The sequence below is a fragment of the Lepidochelys kempii genome, chromosome 3, assembly GCF_965140285.1.
Source record: "Lepidochelys kempii isolate rLepKem1 chromosome 3, rLepKem1.hap1, whole genome shotgun sequence".
Classification (NCBI taxonomy): Eukaryota; Metazoa; Chordata; order Testudines; family Cheloniidae; genus Lepidochelys; species Lepidochelys kempii.
This window is the reverse complement of record NC_136382.1, coordinates 182980866-182995566: the sequence shown is the minus strand read 5'-3', so window position 1 is coordinate 182995566 and position 14701 is coordinate 182980866. Positions and strand designations below refer to the sequence as shown.

General features: G+C 38.9%; 1 protein-coding gene across 25 annotated transcripts in view; it reads right to left on the bottom strand.

Annotated features, from left to right (window-relative positions):
• NRXN1 (neurexin 1) overlaps positions 1-14701 on the bottom strand; it is a 1265182-nt gene that overhangs the window by 357566 nt on the left and 892915 nt on the right. For all 25 annotated transcript variants that reach the window (XM_073339213.2, XM_078852309.1, XM_073339188.2 and 22 more), the window contains one exon: positions 5673-5854. In XM_073339213.2, coding sequence (XP_073195314.1) covers positions 5673-5854 — 182 coding nt within the window. The remainder of the gene's footprint in view (positions 1-5672; positions 5855-14701) is intronic.

Genomic DNA, 14701 nt, shown 5'->3' with positions numbered 1-14701 from the left:
CAATGGGAGCTTTGCCATCATATTCAAAGGGAAAGGATCAGGCCCTTTTCACTGCAGCTTATGGAAGGGGTGGCCCACAGAATCTACAGTCTCTGCTACACTGAGGCTGGGACCAGGACGTTGTGATGCTGAGGCATGAGGCGTACTGGCTATTTATTCAGTTCATGCTTTGGGTACAATCTTTTTCTTTCATCACAAGTCAGTGGGTGGGATTCTCCTAAAAAGATACTTTTTTTTTCTCCTTAAGAGACTGAAGGGGAAGTGAGATCTTCCCTCCATGACAGGAAAGAGGAGTAGGAAGATGAGGGGTGAAGGGGAAAGTACAGGCACAGTGTTATAATGACAGGGATTCATGGTAGCACCAGAGAGTGCTCTTTGAACTGCTCCATGATTAGAATTACATCAAACTATTTACCTTTATCAGCTTCCTTAATCCTATCCATAATGTTGACTGGTCATTCACATGTCTACTCTGTTCCACTGAGAATAAGCCTATCTCCATGAACCTCTCTCAGCAATTTGGGCTGCTCATTTCTAGCACTAACTTTGTTGCTCAGGGCTGTTCAAGGAAATATAAATCTTCTTTGAACAAGATCTTCTGAGGAATGGACTGCACATGGGACTTAAGATAAGAGACTCACAAGGATCTTATATAGAATCATTTAAAAAAAACAACGATATCTCTACTAATACAAATTAGTACATTATCTAAATTTTTTAAAGCATAACTGTTTCAGTGATTTTTCTACAATGTCAGATTTTTACCCTGATCAGTGATTGTTCCATTTAGCACATATTCCCTAGATTAATTCATTGCTCCCATTCTAATTAACTTACATTTGTGTACAGTGAACCACATTTCTTACCTGCTGGTCCAATCATATAAATAATACTTTTGTGATCGCATTGCTTGTCATTGTTTACTCTCCCTCGAGTTGTAGAACCATATGCAAATCTGGAAATCTCTCTTTCACAATATTCGTGTCCAACTCATTTCTATACTACTGTACAGACTGGATGATGTTAAAAAATTGGGCATTCACTGCCCACAATCATTAAACATCCTGTAGTGTTTCCCATATAGTGAAACCGACACATATAGTGAGTATAGTGAAAACCACAAATACCACAAACAGTAAATACTGAGCTGAGACAATGTGCATTTTTTCAAAACAATGCAGCAATATGTGCCTGTGCACATACACTCCCATGCTTCCATATTACATGTACACAACATGTATACACACTATGTATTAGTATAGCATTGCAAGGGACCTTTTACAATGCCCTAAAACAGTTTTCTTGTGCATAAGGATGGCAAGTTAAAAAAAAAAAAAAAAGAACAAGGAGTACTTGTGGCACCTTAGAGACTAACAAATTTATTTGAGCGTAAGCTTTCGTGGGCTAAAACCCACTTTCCAGGGGCTAGGGGTGAGTGCTGGGCCCATTAGGAAGTTGGGAATCTGTCCTTTCCAAGGTTATAGGGTCCGTTTTCTGAGTGCTCAGGAATGCGAAAATATCAGGCCTGTAAAATATCAGAATCACTTCTCCCATTTTTGGCCCTGTGGGACTGTAAGTTTTTGGATTTTTAAGTCATGACACTTTTATGCATATACCAGCTATTGCTAACCCAAGACTGAATCCTAGCCATTCTGGGCTTTGAGCATGAGTAATTTTGGGAGGGGGAATTCCATATTTGGAAGGAGATGGAGGAAACATTTCTGTAGCAGTTTCTTCACACACACACACACACACACACACACACCCGCCTCCCAAAAGATGGGTATTTGAAGCTGCTCTGAGTTTTGGGATGTTAAATATTCATAGAGAGATGAGTTAGGCTCTGATTCTGCACCTTTAAATCCAGGGGGAGTTTTGCCACTGACTTCAATGAGTGTAGGATCAAGGCCTTAGAACCTAATCCAAACATACCTTAGTCAATGGAAATCTTTCCACTGATGTCAATGGACTTTGAATCAGGCCCTTCGTGAGTAGTGAACCAGTAAGGTGGTCAAATGAGCATGATAAATTCATTTATCATGGGACCCTGCAATTTGTCATGGATATCTTCTTCATGTACATGGTATGGCGTGTGTGTTGGGGGATGTACATACACAGAAACATATAGGCCTGAGTCACATCTGACCCCAGTTTTTCTCTGGTATATCTCCATTCATCTGAATGGAGTTCATCTTACTTTACACCAGTGTAACTTAAAACAGAATCAAGTGCATATATATTTTATATACACAAACTCTTACACACATTAATTTATCTATAGAAACACTGTTTGGATCAGAGTGTGCACATATACTAGAGAGAAAAATCTACCATTTTATTCATACTCAAAAAAACTGCTTTCTAGCAGGCATACTATTTTTCCTCTTATTTGACTGTTTACCTCAGTCATTAGTCTCTGATGTGAACCTTGTCAAAAACTTATTGAAAATCTAAGTATTATATTGAGTTTCCCTTATCTATCTATCACAACCATAAAAAGCAATTGCTTTATTTTTAGGATATTTATGTCATGCTAATATACCTTTATTTAAAACATGAGGTGCAAAAATTCCCACCTCTGTATAAATCTCGTGCTGCAGTGGAGGTGTAATTTTATTATAATTCACCTTGGAATTTAAAATACTGGGCTTGGGACTGCTAAGCATCTGGTGGAGATAGACATTACATAGTATTTGAAATGTCTCCTGTATTAACAATGGTTATTTGGGAGATACAATGATTACTTGAAATAAATTGTTTCTAGTCTAATGCCAAGGCTGTGATTCACATGATCAAGTAGCAATTTTCTAAATCAGAATCGGTTATGAGCTTGATTTTGTTATGAGGTTTATTTCTTCCTAAAGTAAACAGAATGATATGTAGGGAAAACACATACTAAGTTTCCCTAATCAGACTTGTGGTGTTCTCTCCTGCTTCCAGAATGAAAGATTTTAAAAGAAAGCTGCACTTATATTCCTATTCTGAAATGTCATATGTCAAGTACCATTCCCCAGCATGCCTGTATAACATAGTTCACATATTTGATATTAAGGATTAAGCAGCAGTTCTGAATTTCCTTGACCACCATCATGATGAAAATTGCCCTCCTAACTCATCCTACAAATGCGTGTAACGCTTAGCCATTCGAGAGGGTTCAGGTATGCTTTGTAATACTGGAGCTCAAATCAGACATAAGAACCAGCTTCCAATGCATTTTAATACTGAGGCATAAATCATAAGAATACTACTTTTTGTTAAAAAAATATGCCTGATTTTAAAAAAAGGAGGCTATGCATACATGTGCATTTATTTTTGCACAGGCATTTATTGCAAATGCCAGTGTAAATCCATTACACATATATTGAATAGATTTTAGATCCACTTCTGAACATACTAGATTTGCACACATACCTGCAATAAAAGTGTATGCAAAAATGTATCAGCTGGTGCATGCCCAAGATCATGTGGAGTACTTGACTCTTTCCTTCCTCACCACCCAATCATGCCCAATATATTTTATTTTAATAGTAAACAGTAAAATTCTTCTTCTTCATACAACATCAGTGAGAGATGGAATTTTTGGATGACATAAAGCCCTAATGCTACCATTGTTACAGGTGGTTTAATCTTTCAGAAAGATTGCAGCTGTCAGCAACAGGCTGAAAAAAATAAACTTTAGTCCAAAGTATTATTTTACAAATGCAGTTTATATGCAGAACTCAGAGCTTATACACACCACTTCATGAAGATTTCCTAATACCTTACTGAGCAAAAACAAAATTTGGCTAAAATTTTCAGAACTGCTTAAGTGATATAGGCACCTAAGTCTTGTTGACTTTCAATTTGACTTAGGCTTCTAAGTCCCTTAGGTGCTTTTGAAAATGTTACCCTCCAACTTTCTTTTAAATACTTTGCTGATTCCTAATGGGTACTGGGAAAATACATTCTAGTAGCATTCTAAGATTCCTCTAATACAATTAAATTACAGTGATGGCCCTTAAAAAAATGCTGATTGTTTTAGGTGATTTCCATGAGCATGTATGTCCCTGCTAGAGAATAAATTCTCAGCAAGGGTTTTCCCCCCATAGAAAACTCTCCTCATTTGTTGCAAGTTTTGCTCTCTTGCTGTCAGGGACTACGGGCCTAGAACCCAGGCCCCCAGGGCACCCAAGTGCCAATCTCCTTCCCAATGACCTGCTAAAAGTTGCTAGAATAGAAATGGAATCCTGACAGAGTACTCTGGTCCTAGAATCTGACTGGCAAAATGCTGGGGGTACTGCTTGGTTCACAACTTCATAGATATTTAGGTCAGAAGGGACCATTACGATCATCTAGTCTGACCTCCTGCACAACGCAGGCCACAGAATTTCACCCACCACTCCTGCAAAAAACCTCACACCTCTATCTGTGTTATTGAAGTCCTCAAATCGTCGTTTAAAGACTTCAAGGAGCAGAGAATCCTCCAGCAAGTGACCCGTGCCCCATGCTACAGAGGAAGGCGAAAAACCTCCAGGACCTCTTCCAATCTGCCCTGGAGGAAAATTCCTTCCCGACCCCAAATATGGCGATCAACTTCTACATAAACCTAACACAAAAACCAGAAGTTGTCCAAGCAACTGGGTTCTCCCTGTTAGGGCTGCTTCCCCTGTAAAATACACTTTAATTCAACAATCTTGCTCACAGCTCTGAGAGTCAACAAATTTTCCTGGCCTCTCTCTTGATGGCAAGCTTTACATTCATTTAAGGGTTTCATTCTTCATTTATTTGATCAAAACAGTAAGTGAAGGAAACCTCATTTTAGAATGCAAAAGCACCTTTACCAAAACAAGAGGGCAAGGTGTGTATGTAGCAGGTAATTGAACACTGTAGTCCCTGTAATTCAACAGTATACTCCTGTATGATTTGGGAAGGATCATTGCAGAAAGTTTTCTGAGGGTAAAAATGTAATTGGTTATAGATCAATAAGTAATTTCTTTCAAGAGAAACTACTCTTGTTCCTGGAAGTATCAAGGTTCTTAAATAAAACCAAGCTAATATATTAACAAAGTTGAGATTAATCTGAGCAACAAGATTTTATATTGCCCTAGTTAAGCTTATTTCAACTGATCATTTATTTATGTTGCCACAAAAATCCAGATGCTTTCAATTTTGATTGCTAGCTATTTCCTTTAAGGCAACTGAAATTACTTTTCTAGACTTCCCAGTGTGACAACTGTGTTTTCTACTGAAAATTTATCTCTGCACAGTAATGGTAGAACCAGTGGACTTTTTTCAGTATTAACAATGAGTATGCTCAGTCGTGATCACTGTAATTCCCCCAACAGATTTCACCTGAAATCCTCCTAGACTAAGGCACCTTCCTCTGACATTGCTAAGTGCTGTTGCATGTAATTAGACTGGAGCAAATAGCTATATTTGTTTGGGTATTACAGTGCAAATTTTAATTGAAAAAGCCAATAAAGGAGTGCTAAATAAAGGCATTCTGAGTATGCCTGAAGTCCTATATAGAACTGTATATTATAAGCCATATAATTTAATTCATTATTGATCTTATAATTATACAACAATTTTAGATAAAGAATAGTTAATAAACTGCAATACTTAGGCTATAAAAAGGTATGATAATTCAAGACATACATAAAAATAACTTTCAATTTGTTGATAATACTTACGATATGCAGCTCTAAATAGTCTCCGAGCCCAGTAGAACTGTCTACTCGTACCAAAACTGCTTCTTTTTGAACAGTACTAAACCCTATTGCCAGTCTGTCAGCACGAGTGCTTGGCCGATCATTAGGAGGCCATGTGTATGTGATTTGTCCACCACCTTTGCTGAAGATATATGTTGTTCCCGCTGTAAAACAGAAATAAAACCATTTAGGTCATTTGCACCAGTGCCAAACTGCATGGCAAAAAATGTGCTCTACAACAATCAAAATATTCTCTAGTAGGGTGACCAGACAGCAAATGTGAAAAATCGGGACAGGGGGTGGGGGGTAATAGGAGCCTATATAACAAAAAGACCCCAAAATCGGGACTGTCCCTATAAAATCAGGATGTCTGGTCACCCTACTCTCTACAGACAGCTGAACTGCAAAAATGAAGCAAAGCTATATCAAAGTTTGGAGGAATCTTAAAATCTGCCAGCAATTTTTTTTTTACAGCAAACTAAATATTATTGTTTTTTTATATAATACAGTTCATGCAGAATACAGTATAATTGCACACCATTCTAAGGACCATGGATCCTGATTCAGGAAAGCATTTAAGCATGTGCTTAAAGTTAAGCTCATGTTTACATGATTTCCTGATTCTTCCTAAATCAGGACCCAAGTGGAGAAGAAATCCTGTACGCCAGTTATTTCATGATTGACTAAAGATGCAACACCATATATCCATCTATGCAATGAAAATGGAATGCAAGATATGATGGGTCATCCTGCACAGTGAAGTAAAATGTAGCAAATATATTCAGATACAACTTTTATGAGTATAACTTTTATTAGCTTTTGACAGATGAGATAACTAATGGAAGGGCAACAACATGCCTCTAATGGATATGCAATCTATTCAGCATTGTCAAGCATTATTTGGAGTAATCGGCAATATATAAAGTTCTAGCAGAGAGCTTCCAATGGTAGAAAACTTTTCATGTTATTCACAATACCAAATATGCACTTATAAAATCTAGGTTCTGTATGAAACAAATCTTAGGGTTCTATGATCAGATAATATGTTTAAGGGCACACATTTAACTTCATCATCCATCACTTGCACATTTTCTATGAACTAACACAGATATTTACCCAAGGGTTTTCAATATACAAAAGTGTATCCTTAAAACAGCATCCAATGTGATAACTGTACATTTGATCTCTGATTTACAATACAGTCAGAAGTAGTCCTCTTCTTTTGAATATGGAACGGGAACTTTGTAAGTCTTATATAAACTGAACACTTTCCTACAGAGTGGTGTGACAAGATGCAATTTTTCACATTTTGTTGTTCAGAATTTTATTGTAATTTTGTTTTTTCTTTTCATATTGTACTGCTAGGCAAATACCACAGAAAAAGTTCTCTGAACTTTCACTGGAATTTAAATTGAGGCCATAGTATGGAGATGTAAATAAGAAGTGTTGTATGGCTTCAAAGAACCATGACCTCTCCATATAGACAGCTTTGCCTGAGATCTCAAAGAAACTGAGTTAAATTTTCCTTTTAAAGCATACTTCATGTTCATTTCTGACATAACTTTTCTGCTAGTATTACCAATCTACTAATTAGTTTTGCAATTATGTGGTTCCTGTTATAATCCATTTTATAATATTATTTCCTGTTTTGTGCCATGGCCTTGAAAAAAAAAGTGTAAAGTACACTTTAACTCAACAATCCTATCTGACAGCTCTGAGAGTCAACAAATTCTCTTGGCCTCTCTCTTGATGGTAAGTTGCCAACTGGCATCTGTTGCAAGGAAACCTGTCAGCCCTCTTTAGCAGGGACAAACAGGAGTGTGTGTGAATCACAGCTCTAGCACCCAAGGTGCTGTTTAAACTTCAAGTCAAGTCATAGTTCTGCATTATTCTTGTGCAATGTAGACAGTATACTGAAGGTTTAGGCAGTCACAAAGGTGGTTGCTGATGGCCATGTGCATAGGATGTGTGGGAGAGAAGTCTGACAAACAGCAAGAAGTCAGCTTCCATTAACTGAAGTGTTCAGTAACTTCTGTAAAGCATTTCATAATAGTAGACAGGGATAGCTGCACCTCTAAAGACTGATTATACGGGTACTGCCACTTCTGGTGGTCCAAAAGCATCTGTCTATAGCACTAGTGTTAACACCTTGAGCAATGTAGTGAGTGATACAGTTCAGATTGTCATATAGTATATGCCATGTTAATTCCCCAAAGGATGGGATTTACCCCCAGTACTGTAGTATTGGTGGCCGGATCCAAAGCTCTTTGAAGTCAACAGGAGTCTTTCCACTGACTTCACGGGCCTTTGGATCAGGCCTTGAATGAGGTTCCCATACAAAACAGCATAAGTAAGGAATACAATTCTGTACACTTCAGTGCTATAGAGGATACTATTAGAACAGTACAAAAGATATAAATGGGGGGAAGGGGTAATTTTCCTTTGAAGATTTGAAAAAATGAAGAAAAAGAAGATGCACCTATTAAATGACAGTGGAGTCATATCTGTATATAATGCATACAATGGCCCCAAATCAAGTCCCCAAATTTGAACACCTCTAGACACTGAAGTTCTTATCTAGACTGGATCTGTGTAGTACAGGCCCTCCCTTAAATACTGTCCATCCAATAAACTGGTGAGCAATTCATCCCACACTACCTTTGCAATGATGTCAAGTCAATTCTAGAAGAACTGCAAAAATCAAGGTATACATTTTAAATTACTCAAAATCATGTACTTATTTAATTTACTACTTTAAATTTATAAATCTGTCTTTTTGTAATTATTCATTAAATAAGTACATGATTTTCCATCAGATCCTCCCTTTTGTCTCATTGCCCATCACATTCATAGCCAGGCATACTAACTGAACGTACGATAACAGGCTAATTAATCCATGTTAACAAATACAGAACTGCCTTTGTATAAGCTACACAAGAAGTCACGTTCCTTGAGTTTTTTATATTAATTATGCAAAAATGGCCCTTAAGCTGAGAATAGGTCCTTTACTGTTTATATTTCAAGAAAGGCAAATATAATAATGTAAAATTCATTACTCAGCCTTAGCTTATTGTCCAATCTTTGCAATAAACTATTAAAGCCTACAAAATATCTAAGCAATTGTTCCAAACCAGCTTGCTTGCTATCAGATATAGGCTTGGTCTACACTACCAACTTATGTCAGTATAACTACCACAGCCCTGAGAGACTTAGTTATACCAACCTAACTCCTGGTGTAGACAGAGCTATGTCAGTTGGAGGGCTTCTCTCGTCAACATAGCTACCACCTCTTGGGGAAGTGGAATACCTACGCTGGCAGGAGGAGCTCTCCCATCAGCATACATAGTGGCTTCACTAAATGCTACAGCAGCACTGTAAGTATAGATGTAACGTATGTCTGCTGCTCTGTCCCCTCTAGTGGCACCTAACTCAGCTAGAAATTGATGAGTTTGCTACAGTCTTAACTAAGAGCCATGTGCCTTTTTGCTCATGCATTTAGCTCCAGAGGTCCCAGGTTCAATCCCACCTGCCAATAATCAGGGTCTGTTGGCATTACATAGACAAGCTCTCCAATCCATTCAAAAACAACAGAAAAAAGCTAGTTCACTTTCCCCACAAAGACTTCTATGCTGTCTGACAAACCTTACCTTTTCTTTGCTATTCTTTCAACACAGTGCCACTGAAAAATCATTATGTTCCTTGTTCTTTTTCAGTTTATGGCATTGTTTTGTTTGGGACTCATCAGCTCAACTGCACTCAAAGCCATGGAATTACATTGTCAAAAGCAGTGATACTCTCACCATGGTACTCGGAAGCTACATGCAAGTCTATAACAAGCAATTTGCAGCTCTTAGCTGCACAATATACTATACCATTCTTTATTGTCTCGTGAATCAAGAAAGAGAGTTTAGAAAACATGTCCATGGAGCTCTTTGAGATTTGTAACCTTGAAAGTGTGGCTCTGATGGTAATAAAGCACCAGTGGTCAGAAACAGTAATGGTTTTTCATGGGTTGGGTCTCTCAAGTCCTACTCGTTTGCAAAATTAATCTTTCTGAAAAGCTGTGCTCATTTCAGTATAGCCTGGCAGCAACTCAAGGCTGTCTGCTTACCCATATGGTATTAAACAGATACATATTTTGTTTAGTATCCATGTACTGTGTCTATTACTGTGTATAACTGCAGAGCTTTTCAATAGTATGACTCTTACATTGAATATGATATATTCAAATGTTTCATTCAAATCAAACAACATATCTGCATGCTTTTTACTTTCCTCGTGTTCATCTCAATTTTGTGTTAAGATTTTATGCATATTATCTTTCCATATAATACTGTTTTTCCCATGTAATGTCAGTATTTTAATGTTTACTTTCTCCACTAAACTGGCAATGTGTGGGATATTAAATTAGACCAAGTGGTAGTTTTATTGAGCTATGGAATTCTAGTTACGTTAGAGTGTACCATAAAAGGTCTAAAATATTGAAACACAAGTGCTCCTACGAAGTGCTGAGCACCCATAACTACTACTGGAATCAGTGGGCTAAATTATATGGTCCTTATTCAGGCAAACTACATCCCCACTCCTGAAGTCAGAGAAATCAGTGTGAATTTGCCTGAGTGAGGACTGAATAAAAATTGAATATGGACCTCAAGATTTGGCCCATGGGAGTTCAGGGCCCTTGACATGTTCCAGCACTGTACAGGCTAGATCCCAATGTAGACAAGATAAGTAAACCCACGACAAAATAGATAAAAGTGTGGGGCACAGGCAGGAAGGGAATAGGCATATTGATGAGAAGAAAGTGGGAAACACTGCTGTAAGAAGAAAAGGAGTACTTGTGGCACCTTAGAGACTCTCTAAGGTGCCACAAGTACTCCTTTTCTTTTTGCGAATACAGACTAACACGGCTGTTACTCTGAAAGACTGCCGTAAGAAGCATTTCAAAGTAAGAACTGGAAGGAGAAGAATCTGAATTTAATTAAACTCTTCCTTTTTGATGACATCCTGACATATTCCCTCTGCCAGCTCTGATCAGGGGATTGACCAGGGACATGGGCTGCACTCCTCAAGATGCTGGGTCAATTTGCAAGGGGAGAATTGCAATTGTCTCACTGAAACAAACACAGAGATCTCCTCCCCAGTACCACCAACGCAGTATCAGAGAGTGACAAAATAGATGTACCTCCAGGGAGTTATATAGCATCCCAAAGGGAACCATGGCCCTACACTTCCCTAGAATGATCAACAAAGCAGGACTAGGGTGAGGGGGTAGTATACTGCACTGTAATAATGGACAAGCTGCACCTGTAGACCAGAGACCTTGAAGAGAAATTCTGCCTTCCTGAAGCAGGCTTCCTTCTAGAGCTCATGTGGGTGTGGGTGAGCTCCACATTGCAGTTAAAATGATGTTCTTAACAGTCATGATAAAGAGGCTTCCCTATTAACTATGTTTTGTTATAAAATTTTCCAGTCCAAACATGAGTGGCAGTAATAGTAGTGGCTAAATCCTCCCTCCATGCAGAACAGATATTGCAATTAGTAGATACTATATGGACTAACATGTATGTTACAAGTTAGCTTAATTCATGCCATCACAAATGGTTAAAACAAAAGTTATAGCTACTTCATAAGACTTTCCAATTTAATTGTCATATTCAGATACACTTACTCAAGTTGAGTAGAATCTTACTCCATTAATGGTCCTACTGATTTCAGTGGGACTACTGGTAGAATAAAATACTATTCAGAGTAAGCATATCAGACTACAGCCTTTAAAATGATGTCTCACTCTGCATCAGACTCATTAAGAAAACTCATGTTATATATTAATTTAGCTATATCCCAACATAAATTATGGTATTAGTGTTTCTTTCTCATTTAGGCATCAAATTCTTCTAAATATATCTATTTTGTTGTATTGTATCTCTGAGAAACTATTTTCACTCACTCAAAGGCTGGGATTTCTTTTGTAAAAGTATATAGCCCTTTTGTGAATGCGTCTGACATAGATTGTTAAAAGACATTAATGGCCTCCTTCAACATCTCTTGGTTTAAATATTTTCAATGACCACCTATTACTCAACTTTCTCCCTAATGTAGATGATTTTTTGTACGAGATAAAAGCCAAGTAATTTGGGTGAGGTAGTATCTTTTCTTGGGCCAACTTCTGTTGGTGAGAGATAGAAGCTTTCAAGCTTACACCTAGCTCTTCTTCAGCTCTGGGAAATGAACTCAGTGTCACCACTAAATACAAGGTGGAACAGATTGTTTAGCATAAGAAGTTAACACATTTCCAGGGACCATTCAAGGTGGTGTGGCCAGTTAACACCTCTGACACAGGGGGGAAAGGAGAAAAAAAAAAGAAAGCCATAAATAATAATAAGCCATAACTCCAGTGTCTCTATTCAGTCCATGACTTTTAGTGTCTAGCAAAGTTCCGATTTTAAGTTTGTAGGCTCGTCTTTTGAAGATGTGCAATTTCCTTTGAGGACAAGAACTGAGAGGTCAGATAGGGAGTGATTCTTTGTGAAAAGTGTTCACCTACAGGTGATATGATGTTTTTGTCTTTTATCATTTTTCTGTGTGAGTTCATCTGAGAGCATAGTGATTGTCTCATTTTACCCACATGGTTGTTATTGGGGCATATAGTGAACTGGATGAGGGACACCATATGTTGTGAGAGGACCCATGGATCTTGAAAGGTGTGTTGTGAGAGGTCGTCATCATCATAGCAGTGGAGATATGTCTACAGGTTTTGCCTGTTGTTCTGGCAGGACCTGGTGGCACTTTGGTGTGTCCTACTCTGTGAGAAGCTTGCTTCTGATGATAAGCTTGGAGAGGTTTGTGGGGAGGGGTTGTTTGTAGGCCAGAAGAGGGGATTATTACAATCTGTAACCCACGAACCCTCTTGCCCTCAGTTTATATTTTTCCCTTCTCCTTTTCTCCCTATGACTGGAGGGGTGTTAACGGCCACTTCACCTTGAAAGATCTATTGAAATATGTTTCAGAGTGGTAGCCATGTTAGTCTGTATCAGCAAAAACAATGAGGAGTCCTTGTGGCACCTTAGAGACTAACAAATTTATTTGGGTATAAGCTTTCATGGGCTAAAATCTACTTCATCAGATGCATCTGGAGACTAACAAATTTATTTGGTCATAAGCTTTTGTGGGCTAAAACCCACTTCATCAGATGCATCTGATGAAGTGGGTTTTAGCCCATGAAAGCTTATGACCAAATAAATTTGTTAGTCTCTAAGGTGCCACAAGGACTCCTCGTTTTTGCTTGAAATATATGTTAGCTACTTATGCTAAGCAACCTGTTCCACCGTGTATTTAGCTGTGACACTCTGAGTGCCTCTCCTAGACCTGAAGAAGAGCTCTGTGTGAGTCTGAAAGCTTGTCTCGCTCACCAACAGAAGTGGGTCCAATAAAAGATATTACTTCACCCACCTTGTCTCTCCAATATCCTGGGACCATCACAGCTACAACAACAATGCATATAACAAAGTAATACCATATTATTTTGCACCTATATGGAATTCATATATTAAGAATTCCTATGTTAAGTGTATTTCTAAAATCAGAGACTGCTTTAAATGCCACACTGCAGTCAACATGAAAAATTCTAGTCCATTATATTAAATAGTAGAAAGAATAATAAATATGGCAGACGACCAGCTTGGCTTAACAGTCAAATCCTTGATGATCTTAAACACAAAAAAGAAGCTTACAAGAAGTGGAAGATTGGACAAATGACCAGGGAGGAGTATAAAAATATTGCTTGGGCATGCAGGAGTGAAATCAGGAAGGCCAAATCACATCTGGAGTTGCAGCTAGCAAAAGATGTTAAGAGTAACAAGAAGGGTTTCTTCAGGTATGTTGCCAACAAGAAGGTGGTCAAGGAAAGTGTGGGTGCCTTACTGAATGAGGAAGGCAACCTAGTGACAGAGGATGTGGAAAAAGCTAATGTACTCAATACTTTTTTTACCTCTGTCTTCACGAACAAGGTCAGCTGCCAGACTACTGTACTGGGCAGCACAGCCTGGGGAGGAGGTGACCAGCCCTCTGTGAAGAAAGAAGTGATTCGGGACTATTTAGAAAAGCCGGACGTGCACAAGTCCATGGGGCTGGATGCGTGCATCCAAGAGTGCTAAAGGAGTTGGCGGATGTGATTGCAGAGCCATTGGCCATTATCTTTGAAAACTCATGGCGATCCGGGGAAGTCCCAGACGATCAGGATCAGTCAGCATGGATTCACCAAGGGCAAGTCATGCCTGACTAATCTAATTGCCTTCTATGATGAGATAACTGGCTCTGTGGATGAAGGGAAAGCAGTGGACGTGTTGTTCGTTGACTTTAGCAAAGCTTTTGACACGGTCTCCCAGAGTATTCTTGTCAGCAAGTTAAAGAAGTATGGGCTGGATGAATGCACTATAAGGTGGGTAGGAAGTTGGCTAGATTGTCGGGCTCAACGGGTAGTGTTCAATGGCTCCATGTCTAGTTGGCAGCTGGTATCAAGTGGAGTGCCCCAAGGCTTGGTCCTAGGGCCGGTTTTGTTCAATATCTTCATAAATGATCTGGAGGATGGTGTGGATTGCACCCTCAGCAAGTTTGCAGACAACACTAAACTGGGAGGAGTGGTAGATACGCTGGAGGGTAGGGAAAGGATACAGAGGGAGCTAGACAAATTGGAGGATTGGGCCAAAAGAAATGTGATGAGGTTCAACAAGGACAAGTGAAGAGTTCTGCACTTAGGACGGAAGAATCCAATGCACCGCTACAGACTAGGGACCAAATGGCTAGGCAGCAGTTCTGCAGAAAAGGATCTAGGGGTTACAGTGGACGAGAAGCTAGATATGAGTCAACAGTGTGCCCTTGTTGCCAAGAAAGCCAATGGCATTTTGGGATGTATAAGTAGGGGCATTGCCAGCAGATAGAGGGACATGATCATTCCCCTCTATTCGACATTGGTGAGGCCTCATCTGGAGTACTGTGTCCAGTTTCAGGCC